This window comes from Scyliorhinus canicula, chromosome 18 (genome assembly GCF_902713615.1).
Source record: "Scyliorhinus canicula chromosome 18, sScyCan1.1, whole genome shotgun sequence".
NCBI lineage: Eukaryota > Metazoa > Chordata > Chondrichthyes > Carcharhiniformes > Scyliorhinidae > Scyliorhinus > Scyliorhinus canicula.
Genome location: NC_052163.1, coordinates 68,051,602 through 68,065,917, shown reverse-complemented (window position 1 = coordinate 68,065,917; position 14,316 = coordinate 68,051,602). Strand labels below are relative to the sequence as shown.

Genomic DNA, 14,316 nt, shown 5'->3' with positions numbered 1-14,316 from the left:
TTGGGTTTGGGCTGAAGTTTGTGGCATGAGTTCGACTTTTGTAAGTGGCTAGTGTGCAGGAACGAGGCGAGTTCAGGGCACTTTGGACTAAACAGGGGAACAAGACAGGAATAGTGCCAGAAGACTGGAGGATAACAAATGTTGTCCCCTTGTTAAAGAAGGGGAGTAGAGACAACACCGGTAATTATAGACCAGAGAGCCTTATTTCTGTTGTGGGCAAAGTCTTGGAAACGTTTATAAGAGATAGGATTTATAATCATCTAGAAAGGAATAATTTGATTAGGGATAGTCATGGTTTTGTGAAAGGTAGGTCATGCCTCACAAACCTTATTGAGTTCTTTGAGAAGGTGGCCAAACAGGTGGACGAGGGTAAAGCAGTTGATGTGGTGTATATGGATTTCAGTAAAGCGTTTGATAAGGTTCCCCACGGTAGGTTATTGCAGAAAATACAGAGGCATGGGATTCAGGATGATTTAGCAGTTTGGATCAGAAATTGGCTAGCTGTAAGAAGACAGAGGGTGGTGGTTGATGGGAACTGTGCAGCCTGGAGTTCAGTTACTAGTGGTGTACCACAAGGATCTGTTTTGGGGCCACTGCTGTTTGTCATTTTTATAAATGACCTGGACGAGGGCATAGAAGGATGGGTGAGTAAATTTGCAGATGACACTAAAGTCGGTGGAGTTGTAGACAGTGCGGAAGGATGTTGCAGGTTACAGAGGGACATAGATAAGCTGCAGAGCTGGGCTGAGAGGTGGCAAATGGAGTTTAATGCAGAAAAGTGTGAGGTGATTCATTTTGGAAGGAGTAACAGGAATACAGAGTACTGGGTTAATGGTAAGATTCTTGGTAGTGTGGATGAGCAGAGAGATCTCGGTGTCCATGTACATAGAACCCTGAAAGTTACCACCCAGGTTGAGAGGGTTGTTAAGAAGGCGTACAGTGTGTTAGTTTTTATTGGTAGAGGGATTGAGTTTTGGAGCCATGAGGTCACGTTGCAGCTGTACAAAACTCTGGTGCGGCCGTATTTGGAGTATTGTGTGCAGTTCTGGTCGCCACATTATAGGAAGGATGTGGAAGCATTGGAAAGGGTGCAGAGGAGATTTACCAGGATGTTGCCTGGTCTGGAGGGAAGATCTTTTGAGGAAAGGCTGTTTTCATGAGAGTGAAGAAGGTTAAGAGGTGACTTAATTGAGGATACAAGATGATCAGAGGATTAGATAGCGTGGACAGTGAGAGTATTTTTCCTCGGATGGTGATGGCTAACACGAGGGGACATAGCTTTAAATTGAGGGGAGATAGATATAGGACAGATGTCCTATATCCTTTACACAGAGAGTAGTAAGGGTGTGGAATTCCCTGCCTGCAACTGTAGTGGACTCACCAACATTAAGGGCATTTAAATGGTCATTGGATAAACATATGGATGATAAGGGAATAGTGTATTCGGAATAAAGTAAATGAGTTGGTGGCACAAATCATCGTAAATGACTATGATTTAGTGGCCATTACTGAAACATGGTTAAAGGATGGTCACGACTGGGAGTTAAATATCCGAGGGTATCAAACTATTCGGAAGGACAGAGTGGATGGTAAGGGAGGTGGTGTTGCTCTGTTATTTAAGGATGACATCCGGGCAATAGTAAGGGATGACATCGGTGCTATGGAGGATAAGGTTGAATCCATTTGGGTGGAAATCAGGAATAGTAAGGCGAAAAAGTCACTGATAGGAGTAGTCTATCGGCCACCAAATAGTAACGAGATGGTGGGGCAGGCAATAAACAAAGAAATAACTGATGCATTTAGAAATGGTACAGCAGTTATCATGGGGGATTTTAATCTACATGTCGATTGGTTTAACCAGGTCAGTCAAGGCAACCGTGAGGAGGAGTTTATAGAATGTATCCGCGATAGTTTCCTAGAACAGTAAGTAATGGAACCTACGAGGGAACAAGCGGTCCTAGATCTTGTCCTGTGTAATGAGACAGGATTGATTCATGATCTCATAGTTAGGGATCCTCTCGGAAGGAGCGATCACAATATGGTGGAATTTAAAATACAGATGGAGGGTGAGAAAGTAAAATCAAATACTAGTGTTTTGTGTTTAAACAAAGGAGATTACAAGGGGATGAGAGAAGAACTAGCTAAGGTAGACTGGGAGCTAAGACTTTATGGTGGAACAGTTGAGGAACAGTGGAGAACCTTCCAAGCGATTTTTCACAGTGCTCAGCAAAGGTTTATACCAACAAAAAGGAAGGACGGAAGAAAGAGGGAAACTCGACCGTGGATATCTAAGGAAATAAGGGAGAGTATCAAATTGAAGGAAAAAGCATATAAAGTGGCAAAGATTGCTGGGAGATTAGAGGACTGGGAAATCTTTAGGGGGCAACAGAAAGCTACTAAAAAAGCTATAAAGAAGAGTAAGATAGAGTATGAGAGTAAACTTGCTCAGAATATAAAAACAGACAGTAAAAGTTTTTACAAATATATAAGACAAAAAAGAGTGGCTAAGGTAAATATTGGTCCTTTAGAGGATGAGAAGGGAGTTTTAATAATGGGAAATGAGGAAATGGCTGAGGAACTGAACAGGTTTTTTGGGTCGGTCTTCACAGTGGAAGACACAAATAACATGCCAGCGACTGATAGAAATGAGGCTATGACAGGTGAGGACCTTGAGAGGATTGTTATCACTAAGGAGGGAGTGATGGGCAAGCTAATGGGGCTAAAGGTAGACAAGTCTCCTGGCCCTGATGGAATGCATCCCAGAGTGCTAAAAGAGATGGCTAGGGAAATTGCAGATGCACTAGTGATAATTTACCGAAATTCACTAGACTCTGGGGTGGTCCCGGTGGATTGGAAATTAGCAAACGTGACGCCACTGTTTAAAAAAGGACGTAGGCAGAAAGCAGGAAATTATAGGCCAGTGAGCTTAACTTCGGTAATAGGGAAGATGCTGGAATCTATCATCAAGGAAGAAATAGCGAGGCATCTGGATAGAAATTGCCCCATTGGGCAGATGCAGCATGGGTTCGTAAAAGGCAGGTCATGCCTAACTAATTTAGTGGAATTTTTTGAGGACATTACCAGTGCAGTAGATAACAGGGAGCCGATGGATGTGGTATATCTGGATTTCCAGAAAGCCTTTGACAAGGTGCCACACAAAAGGTTGTTGCATAAGATAAAGATGCATGGCATTAAGGGTAAAGTAGTAGCATGGATAGAGGATTGGTTAATTAATAGAAAGCAAAGAGTTGGGATAAATGGGTGTTTCTCTGGTTGGCAATCAGTAGCTAGTGGTGTCCCTCAGGGATCCGTGTTGGGCCCACAATTGTTCACAATTTACATTGATGATTTGGAGTTGGGGACCAAGGGCAATGTGTCCAAGTTTGCAGATGACACTAAGATGAGTGGTAAAGCGAAAAGTGCAGAGGATACTGGAAGTCTGCAGAGGGATTTGGATAGGTTAAGTGAATGGGCTCGGGTCTGGCAGATGGAATACAATGTTGACAAATGTGAGGTTATCCATTTTGGTAGGAATAACAGCAAACGGGATTATTATTTAAACGATAAAATATTAAAGCATGCCGCTGTTCAGAGAGACTTGGGTGTGCTAGTGCATGAGTCACAGAAGGTTGGTTTACAAGTGCAACAGGTGATTAAGAAGGCAAATGGAATTTTGTCCTTCATTGCTAGAGGGATGGAGTTTAAGACTAGGGAGGTTATGTTGCAATTGTATAAGGTGTTAGTGCGGCCACACCTGGAGTATTGTGTTCAGTTTTGGTCTCCTTACTTGAGAAAGGACGTACTGGCGCTGCAGGGTGTGCAGAGGAGATTCACTAGGTTAATCCCAGAGCTGAAGGGGTTGGATTATGAGGAGAGGTTGAGTAGACTGGGACTGTACTCGTTGGAATTTAGAAGGATGAGGGGGGATCTTATAGAAACATTTAAAATTATGAAGGGAATAGATAGGATAGATGCGGGCAGGTTGTTTCCACTGGCGGGTGACAGCAGAACTAGGGGGCATAGCCTCAAAATAAGGGGAAGTAGATTTAGAACTGAGTTTAGGAGGAACTTCTTCACCCAAAGGGTTGTGAATCTATGGAATTCCTTGCCCAGTGAAGCAGTTGAGGCTCCTTCATTACATGTTTTTAAGGTAAAGATAGATAGTTTTTTGAAGAATAAAGGGATTAAGGGTTATGGTGTTCGGGCCGGAAAGTGGAGCTGAGTCCACAAAAGATCAGCCATGATCTAATTGAATGGCGGAGCAGGCTCGAGGGGCCAGATGGCCTACTCCTGCTCCTAGTTCTTATGTAGTGTAGATGGGCTTCAGAGGGGTTTCACAGGTCGGCGCAACATCGAGGGCTGAAGGACCTGAACTGCGCTGTAATGTTCTATATTCTATGTTGCATGTTGTTATTTGCATTGGCAATTGAGCCCTTGGTGATGGCCACGATGCAAGGTGGAAGTTGACAGGGTTAGTGGAAGAGGTTAAGGGGGATCAAAGAGGTGGGATACTTGACATTGGCAGGGAGGGTGCCAGGGCCGGCCCAAGGTACCGGCAACTCGGGCCGTCGCCCGGGGCGCCATGTGTTAGGGGGCGCCAGAGACTCGGGTCCCGCGCATGCGCAGTTGGGCCGGTGCCAACCAGCGCATGCGCGGTGGCTGCCCTCCCCAGGACGGCCCCCTCCGCCCCCCCTCCACCCCCCCCCTCCGTCCCCGCCCCTCCGTCCGCCCCCGCCCCCCCCTCCCCCGGCTCCACCCCCCCTCCCCTCCTCCGGCCCCGGCCCCCCCCCCTCCGGCCGCCCCTCCGTCCGCCCCCCCCGCCCCGGCCCCGCCCCGGCCCCGCCGCCTCGGCCCCCCCGGCTCCCCCGCCTCGGCCCCGCCCCCCGCCTCGGCCCCCCCCACCTCGGCCCCGCCCCCCGCCTCAGCCCCCCCGCCTAGGCCCTGCCCCCCCCTCGGCCCCGCCCCCCCTCACCCCCCCCCCCTCCCCCCCCCCCTTGCCCCCCCCCTCGGCCCCGCCCCCCCGGCCCCCGAAGGGCGCTGAAGTTCAGCTTGCCCGGGGCGCCAGCAACCCTAGGGCCGGCGCTGGAGGGTGCAGGTGGTAAAGATGAATGTGCTGCCAAGATTCCTGTTTGTCTTTCAAACCCTCCCGATCTTTCTGCCTAAGGCCTTTTTCAGGAGGAGTGGAAGCACTGATTTCTGAGTTCATTCGGGTGGGGAAAGTACCAAGGGTGAAGAGGGCTCTGCCACAAAGACAGAGACAGAAAGGGGGGTTTGCCGCTCCTGAACCTCATGTTTTATTATGGAACCAGTTGAGGAGGCATTTTAAATTGGATAAAATGTCGGTGTTGACGCCACTGTGTGGAGACCAGCGGCTGGATTCTCCACCGTCGGGATGCTCCATTTTGCTCTACTCAAGCGGACTCTACGCTATATCAACGGCCTCAGGACCTTACATGAGGCCCACCCCCGATGCTCCACCTCCAACCGGCCGATTTGCCGACGGTGTGGTCACGTGTGTTATTTTTAGACAGGAACTCGGTGTGGCGGCTGCGGACAAAGTTCAGCACTGACACAGTCGGGGGAGAGCCAATCCGCAGGCAGGAGTCTTTGGCAGGGTCTGGGGCCACTGTTTGGGGGATGATCCGCAAATCCGCCAAAGGGAAGGCACTATTTTGCAGGCCGGGTCCACGTGCGGCCAGCCACTGCAAGCCGCCACCGTGCGCATGCGCGGCCATGGACCTGGCAATTCTGCAGCTGTATCGGCAGCTAGAGCCGGGTGCTCTCCGCTGCCTACCTGCTAGCCCCCACCAAACAGAGGACCGGTGGCCTTTTTGCACCAATTTATTGGTTGTAAAACGCCACCATTCCTACGTCAGCGTCAGGACATCGCCTGCAAATCGGAGAATCCAGCCCCAGAAACCTGGTGCGGCAGGACAGAGAATCCAGCCCCATAGGTTTCAGACGGGAGGAGGTGGATGGGATTTATGGGAAGTGGAGGGAGGTGGGGCTGGAGCGCATTAGGGATTTTCACAGTAACTTCATTGCAGTGTTAATGTAAGCCTACTTGCGACAATAATAAAGATTATTATTATATGTTCTCAAAGGAGAAATTGGCAGGACTTGACGAGCTGCAGGAGAGATTTGAGTTACTGAGGGGGAAGTGAGGTTAGGAGTTGTTGATGTTCCCCCAGCTACCGGAGTACATGTTATTGGAGGAACAGCTGCTCCCTGATGACTTGGGGGAGGGTAGGGTTGGGACATAGACGGGTGGTTGGGACAGCAAGACTAGGCGCAGGTGGTGAGGATAAAGTATAAGGGGGAGGAGGAGTTGGGGAGGGAGACAGGATTGGGACTGTGGTGTGAGGTGATGCGGCGAGTGAACTCAACTTCCTCCTGTGCAAGAATGTGCTTGATTCAGTTCAAAGTGCTGGAGGGGAAGGGGCTGATGTCACCTCTCTGATCTGCCAGCTAAGAATCCTTTTGAACTGGAGATCAGATACGCCACCAGGTATGGCAGCTTGGCTGAGGGACGTCAATGACTTCTCCGAATGGAGAAGATAAAGTTCGCTCTTAAGGGGGTCAGAGGAGGGCTTTGTGGTGTGGTGGAGCCCGTTCATGGCATTATATCAGTGGCATGGTAGCAGTGGTTAACTGTTGCTTTACAGTGTCAGGGTCCCACTTTCAATTCCCGTTTGATTCACTACCTGTGTGGAGTCAGCACGCTCTCCCTGTATCTGCGCGGGTGCTCCGGTTTCCTCCCACAAGTCCCGAAAAACGTGCTTGTCAGGTGAATTGGACATTCTGAATTCTCCCTCAGTGTACCCGAACAGGTGCCGGAGTGTGGCAACTAGGGGATTTTCACAGTAACTTCATTATTATTATTTGAGGAACTGTTCGTCGCTGGGGAGGGGAGGCATTAAAAGGGGAAAAATTGTGCTGATTGTTAATTATGTCTCATAGAATCATGGAATTATAGTGCTGAAGGCCATTCGGCCAATCGAGTCTGCACCGGCCCTTGGAAAGTGTACCCTACTCTTCCACCCTATCCCCGCAACCCAGTAACCCTCCCTAACCTTTTTGAACACTAAGGGCAATCTAGCATGACCAAGCCACCTAACCTGCACTTCTTTGGACTGTGGGAGGAAACCGGAGCACCCGGAGGAAACCCATGCAGTCACAGGGAGAACATGCAAACGCACAGACAGTGACTCAAGCTGGGAATCAATGCTGGACTGTTGTTCTTATTGATATTGTGAGTGTTGGAATAAAATATATATTTTTCAAATGAATATTTTACCACGGTTTCTGTTTCTGTTCCAGTTTTTGCCGGTCTTTCTACCAAAGTCCTTCTTGGGGGGTTGAGAGATTGGTTTTGTCATTTATTTGGGTGGGTAAAGTAGCAAGGATTCAAAAGACAGTCCTTCAGAGGGATCCGCAGGTTTGGCGTTGCTAAGCTTGATATATTACTACTGGGCTGCGAATGCTGAGAAAGTGTTGGGCTGGTGTGGGGTTGCTGAGGCTATATGGGTGCGGATGGAATTGGTAGGGGTCCGGGGTTGAGGGGGTTGGTTACAGCCTCACTTACACTTTCTCCGGGGAAGTATTCGGTGAATATGGTGGAGGTCTCCACCCCAAATATCTGGAGACAATTTCAGCAACAGTTTAAATTCGGGGCGGTGTCGAAGCTGGCACCTATCTGTGCTATTCATATGTTGATGCCTGAGAGGTTGGACGCAATGTTCAGGAGATGGGAGGAGAAGGGGATGGAAGGACTGGGGATTTGTTCTGTGGAGGGGTGATTTGCGGGCGTGGAGGAGTTGTCATTGAAATTTGGGCTCTCTTGGTCTGAAGCATTTAGATACTTACAGATTCGCAATTTTGAAAATCAGGTCTTCCAACAGTCCCTGTGGTGCTGTCTTCCTTGTTGCTGGAGAGGCTTCTGTCGCTTGCAGCCTGGGAAGGAGGGGTGTACCTTGGGTATTTATGGAAATGGTATATTATGGCTGAAGGTGCAGCATTGGTGGAGGGGGTTAAGGCCAAGTGGGAGTAGCAGTTTGAACTGGGTCTGGAGGATGGGGTGTGGATTGAGGTCCTGCAGAGAATGAATGCCACCTCTTCATGTGCGAGGTTTGGCTTAATACAACTGAAGGTAGTGCAAAGGACTCATTTGACTAGGTCTAGTATGAATAGGTTGTTTGTGGGAGTGAAAGAAAAGCGCGAGCACTGTTGCAGAAGTCCAGCTAATCATCTGCACATGTTCTGGTTGCGCCCTAAACTCCTTCTTTAGCACCATGTCGTCAATTCTGAAATTAAATTGCAGCCATGTCCCTTGGGGTGTCGGGCTTGCCAGAGCTTCAGACGGGAGCAGAGACTGATATTCTGGCCTTCGCCTCACTGATTGCTCAAAAGCAGGTGCTGATGTGGTAGAGTTCAGCTTCTCCACCCAGTGCCTCAATATGGCTGGGGAATGTGATGGAGTTTTTACACCTTGAGAAAGTCAATTATATCGTGAGGGGGGTAATTAAAGGGTTTTACCGAAGATGGCAGCAGTTTATTTTGTACTTTAAAAAGCTGGTCATCGTTAGTTGCTGGTGAGGGGTGTGGGGGAGGGATTTGGGAGGGTGTTCTGTTGTCGGCCTTTTTTTATGCAGGAAGGAGGGGTTTGGGGAGTTGATGTTTTTTTGTTATGCAAAAAATAGAAAATGTTTGAATAAAAATATATATTTTTAAGGTCCTTTTCTAACCTCACGTGTGCAGAATGACCAATAAGGTATCAAGGATCAACCACCTCAGTGAGGAAAAGGAAGAAAACTTTGTAACTTTCCCAGTTTTGGGCATGTTTCCATTGGAACATATCTAGCTCCCATCGTTCTGTAGGAATCAGGTACTCACGCCAGATCTTGCTGGAAGGGTGAGAGGTCGTTCTGTGTGGCGTGAAGTGACAGTATGGTCGTGGCTGGTATGCTAAGCTCCATTTCAGGCTGCAGAGCCTCAGCCTACAGAGTAACAGAGAACAGTCACATCGAGCTACTTGCTGTGGTGAGATAAATTCTTAGATATTGGATGAACTTTAATTAAACTACTGAATTTCTATACTCTCAACATGAAGGTTTAGAAATTGGACATCCTTTTCAGTTTGGCATCCAATGTTGCCAATGAGCAGCCACTGATAAGGCCTCAGACTGGTGAGATGGAGTTAGCACTTGTTCAATTCTTCATTTCATCTCACCCTCAGGAGAAAACCCCCATCCTTTAACCACTATTCGGACCCAGAATTAAGATTCTGGGCAGCACGATAGCACAATGGTTAGCACTATTGCTTCACAACACCAGGGACCTGGGTTCGACGAGGAGCTTTTCACAATAACTTCATTGCATGTGAATGTAAGCATACTTGTGACACTAATAAAGATTATTATTATTATTTACACTTCCTGTGTTGGCTCTGCTTGGGGCATCTCCTAGTGAGTTGGGTGCTATTTTCTAGATAGTTTTCTGGTCTAGATCTGTATCTGAATATGAGAATTAGCAGCAGAAGAAGGCCATTCAGCCCCTTATGCCTGCTTCACCATTAAAAAGACCATGGATGATCTGATTTTAGTGTCAATTCCACTTTCTTGTTGACCCTGCATAACCCTTGACTCCCTAATTGATCAAATATCTATCAAACTCAATGTTGAATAAATTCAATGACCCAGCCTCCACTGCTCTCTGGGGGAGAGAATTCCACAGATGAAGGACCCTCTGTGAGGAAAAAGTTTCTTTATCCCAGATTTAAATGGGAGACACTTTTTTAAAACTGCATCCCCTTGTTCTTGACTGCCCCACAAAGGGAAACTTCCTCCCAGCATTCACCCTGTCAAATCCCCTCAGCATCTTATGTTTCAATAGGATCTCATACATAATGAGGCTTGGCTGAGAGCTCAGACAACCATTACTCTTGTTGAAACAGATGTGCCCAGGAAAAACATTGTTTGTGTTATAACCTGCCTGTTTACCACTGGCTGGGGACTAATGGCAATCCCACAATCCTTTGGGAGTATGAGCTTCCCGAATAAGGGGAGCAGAGAAATCATCCTTCAACTCTTGCTGGATTCTTCATGGCCCTCACAGAAGTTTAATTTAAGCTTAGGCTCTCTGATCTCTGCAGTCAATTTCACAATTTTTATTTACACCAGGTTAAGTGGTTTCAAGGTCTGCAGTTTCTGTTATTGATGCTAGATGAGTCTGGATGATTAACATTTTTATTGCCCTGTAGAAAAATTACATTTTTTTTAACATACTGGAAAGTCATGAATTAATTAATTTTTTTTGTACAGCTTCTTAACTGCCGACTGAACCTGCATGTTAACCTTAAGACAATCGTGAGCAAGGACTCCCTTTGTGCATCTGATTTCATAAACATTTCCCCATTTAGAAAATAGTCTATGTCTAAGTTCCGCCTTCCAAAGTGCATAACCTCAGATTTTTCCACATTGTATTTCATTTGACACTTTTGCCCACTCTCCTAGCTTGTCCAAATTCTTCTGCAGGCTGCCTGCTTCCTCAATACTTCCTGTCCCTCTACAGATCTTTGTATCATCTGCAAACTTAGAAAAAGTGCCTTCAGTTCCTTCTTCCAGATCATTAATGTATATTGTGAAAAGTTGTGGTCCCAGCATCGACCCCTGAGGCACACCACTAGTCACCGGCTGTCATTCTGCCAAAGACCCTATTATCCCCACTCTCTGCCTTCTGCCAGTCAGCCAATCCTCCAACCATGCCAGGATCTTACTCTTAACACCATGGGCTTTTAACTTATTTAACAGTCTCCTTTGCAGCACCTTGTCAAAGGCCTTCTGGAAATCTAAATAAATCGCGCCCACTGGATTTCCTTTGTCTAACATCCTTGTTACCTCCTCAAAGAACTGTAATAGACATGACCTCCTCTTGACAAAACCGTGCTGACTCAGTCCTATTTTACTATGCACTTCCAGGTACTTTGCGATTCCATCTTTAATAACGGACTCTAAAATCTTACGAGGCTGGGAGGGCCGAAGGGCCTGTTCCTGTGCTGTAATTTTCTTTGTTCTTTGTTCAGACCTTTCAGTTTCCCCAGAACCTTCTCCTTAGTAATGGTCACTGCACTCACCTCTGCCCCCTGGTTCTCCTGGAGCTGTGGCATCCCATTGGTGTCTTCCATAGTGAAGACTGATGAAAAGTAACTATTCAATTCTTCTGCTATTTCTTTGTTTCCTATTATTACTTTTCCAGCCACATTTTCCAGTGTCCAATATCTATTTTTGCCTCTCTCTTACCTTATATATATTTTTTTAAAACTCTTCCTATCTCCCTTTATGTTATTAGCTAGCTTGCATTCATACTTCATCTTCTCCCCCCTTATTGCTTTTTTAGTTGTCCTCTGCTCGCTTTTAAAGGTTTCCCAATCCTCTGGCTGCTCACATATCCTCGCCACTTTGTATGCTTTTTCTTTAGCTTTTATACTGTCCTTGATATCCCTTGTCAGCCATGGCTGCCTTGTCCACCCCTTAGCATGTTTCCTCCTCCTTGGGATGAATTTCTGTTGTGCCTCCCGAATAACCCCCAAAAACTCCTGCCATTGCTGTTCCACTGTCTTCCCTGCTCGGCTCCATTTCCAATCAGCTCTGGCCAGCTCCTCCCTCATGTCTTTGCAGTTATCCTTATCTAATTGTAATACCGTTACATCTGATTGCAGCTTCTCCCTCTCAAACTGCAGGGTAAATTCTATCATATTGTGGTCACTGCTCCCTGAGGGTTCCTTCACCTTAAGATCCCTAATCAAGTCTGCCTCATTACACATCACCAAATCCAGAATTGCCTGTTCCCTAGTGGGCTCTACCACAAGCTGCTCCAAAACAAATCTCTTAAATATTTCACAAATTAATTTTCTTGGGATCCACTACCAACCTGATTTTCCCAGTCCACCTGCATATTTAAGTCCCCCATGATTATTGTAATATTGCCTTTTTTACATGCCTTTTCTATCTCCTGATTTACTTTCTGCCCCACATCCTGACTCCTGCTAGGGGGCCTGTACATAACTCCCATCAGGGTCTTTTTACCTTTGCGATTCCTCAACTCTACCCACAGAGATTCTATGCCTTCTGATCCTATATCGCTCCTTGCTATTGATTTAACTTCATTCCTTACTACCAATGCAACCCCGCCCCCTTTGCCCATCTGCCTGTCCTTTCGATAGGACATATATCCTTGGACATTTAGATCCCAGCCCTGATCCCCTTGCAGCCACATCTGTGTGATGCCCACAACACCGTGTCAGCCAATTTCAACGTGAGCAGCAAGCTGATTTACCTTGTTCCATATAATGCGCGCATTTAGGTACAACACCCTCAATCCTGCATTGACCACCTCCCCTTTCACACTCTCCTCAGTCACTGTACCTGTACTGTGGCCCTTTTTGATTTTTGACTCTGGCTTCTCTGCCTTACGCTTTCCCCTTACTGATTTTTGTTTCTGGCCCCGTTTTACTTCCCTTCAACTTCCTGCATCGGTTCCCATCCCATTCCCACCCACCCTCAGGCAATGGACATGTCGCTGGAGCTGTGACCCATCCCCTGGGTGTTTGGATGGTGGCTGCTACGTGTGTGGTGTTGCCTCCCACAGTGTTCAGCTATGCTGTCCACCATCATGATCTGTTTGGGATGCCGGGCAATGACTCCCACGTGCTGCATGGCCTGCTCACCCACGGGAATACACTTCGGTTGTGTGAAGTACTCAGTTAACCATGATTGCCAATTCCCAATTGGCAAATGCCAGAGGCCTTGGCAGCTGGTGGGGGTTATGAAGCAGATGGGCAGGGACAAGGGTTATCCCCGGAACGGGTACACACAATCCAGGGACTGGTATGGAGGTGAAGCGAGCGGTTGCTCCCCGGTTGCCCCCCCCCCCCCCCCCCCACCCTCCCATGGCAGCCCACCCCTGCGGGGGGTCCCCTGACCCCCAGCCGAGGGTCTCCCATCCTCCACCGAGCACAGGAGCAGCAAGCTCAGCACCCCAGGGCTCTTTGCCTGTGAGCAGAGATGGCTACTCACCTCCTCGGCTCCCCACAGGTTCACCAGGTTCATGTTTTTCAAACGGAGTACTACTCGACGTCAGTGTGAGCACCTGCTGGGGAGGCCGCTGAATGATGGGAGGCCGTTGGTTCATGGCTGGCTCTCTTTAATTGTATGGAAATGGGGCTTAAGTGCTGATCATTGAGTTTCTCGGCACGCTACTGCAAGATTTTGAATTCACCTACGGGAGCAGGCCGTTGCATCGCAACTGTTTGGCCCTGGCGCAGTTCCCGTTTTCAACTTCTCCCACTATTCACTGGTCTCATTACGCTTGAGTGTGATTTCTCCCCCAAAATTTCGAAATTCATTTGTGGCGGGTTTTTCAGGGAGTTTCCAGAAGTTCTGTCGGCAAGTTCCCCACCGCTATTCAATGACATGTAGTCACTTTTTTTGGACCCTGGGAGGTTTCTCACCGGTTTAGGTCACACTTTGGGCACGATTCTCTTGCCGCGTTGTGCTCAAGTGAGCCGGAGAATCCCGTAGAGGCCTCCAGCGAGACTCCTGTCAGCTTCTACTCCTCGCCAGATTCACCAAAGTCCTGCGAGATGTCGGAGTCGGACCTCCGCTCCAAATGGGCATGACCAGACTCTGCTCCCGGACATAGGTCTTCCAGCCGACGGAGCCGGCCCATCCTGCGCAGCACTCATTTCCGGCTCCACGTAGAACACCTTGGAGGAGATCTCATCACAGCTGTCATCCCCACCCTCCACCAGCGCAGGTACACAGACCTCGCTGGGATAGGCATCGGGGGCACAATATGGTGAGCACCACACCCCTGATGATGCACATTTGGTGGAGGCAGGAACCCCCAGGCGAGACAGCAGTCGGAGGTCTGCTGAATACCAGGACCCAGCTGGGTCCCAGCTGATGCTGAAATTGTGAAACAGAGGTACTCAGAGCTGATAGAACATAGAACGATACAGCGCAGTACAGGCCCTTCGCCCCTCGATGTTGCACCGACATGGAAAAAATCTAAAGGCCATCTAACCTACACTATGCCCTTATCATCCATATGCTTATCCAATAAACTTTTAAATGCCCTCAATGTTGGCGTGTTCACTACTGTTGCAGGTAGGGCATTCCACGGCCTCACCACTCTTTGCGTAAAAAACCCACCTCTGACCTCTGTCCTATATCTATTACCCCTCAATTTAAGGCTATGTCCCCTCGTGCTAGCCACCTCCACCCGCGGGAGAAGGCTCTCGCTGTCCACCCTATCTAA

General features: G+C 48.1%; 1 protein-coding gene across 4 annotated transcripts in view; it reads right to left on the bottom strand.

Moving 5' to 3' along the window:
- Positions 1-14,316, bottom strand: part of unc13d (unc-13 homolog D (C. elegans)) — a 495,771-nt gene that overhangs the window by 356,629 nt on the left and 124,826 nt on the right. For all 4 annotated transcript variants that reach the window (XM_038777597.1, XM_038777599.1, XM_038777598.1 and 1 more), the window contains one exon: positions 8,893-8,996. In XM_038777597.1, coding sequence (XP_038633525.1) covers positions 8,893-8,996 — 104 coding nt within the window. The remainder of the gene's footprint in view (positions 1-8,892; positions 8,997-14,316) is intronic.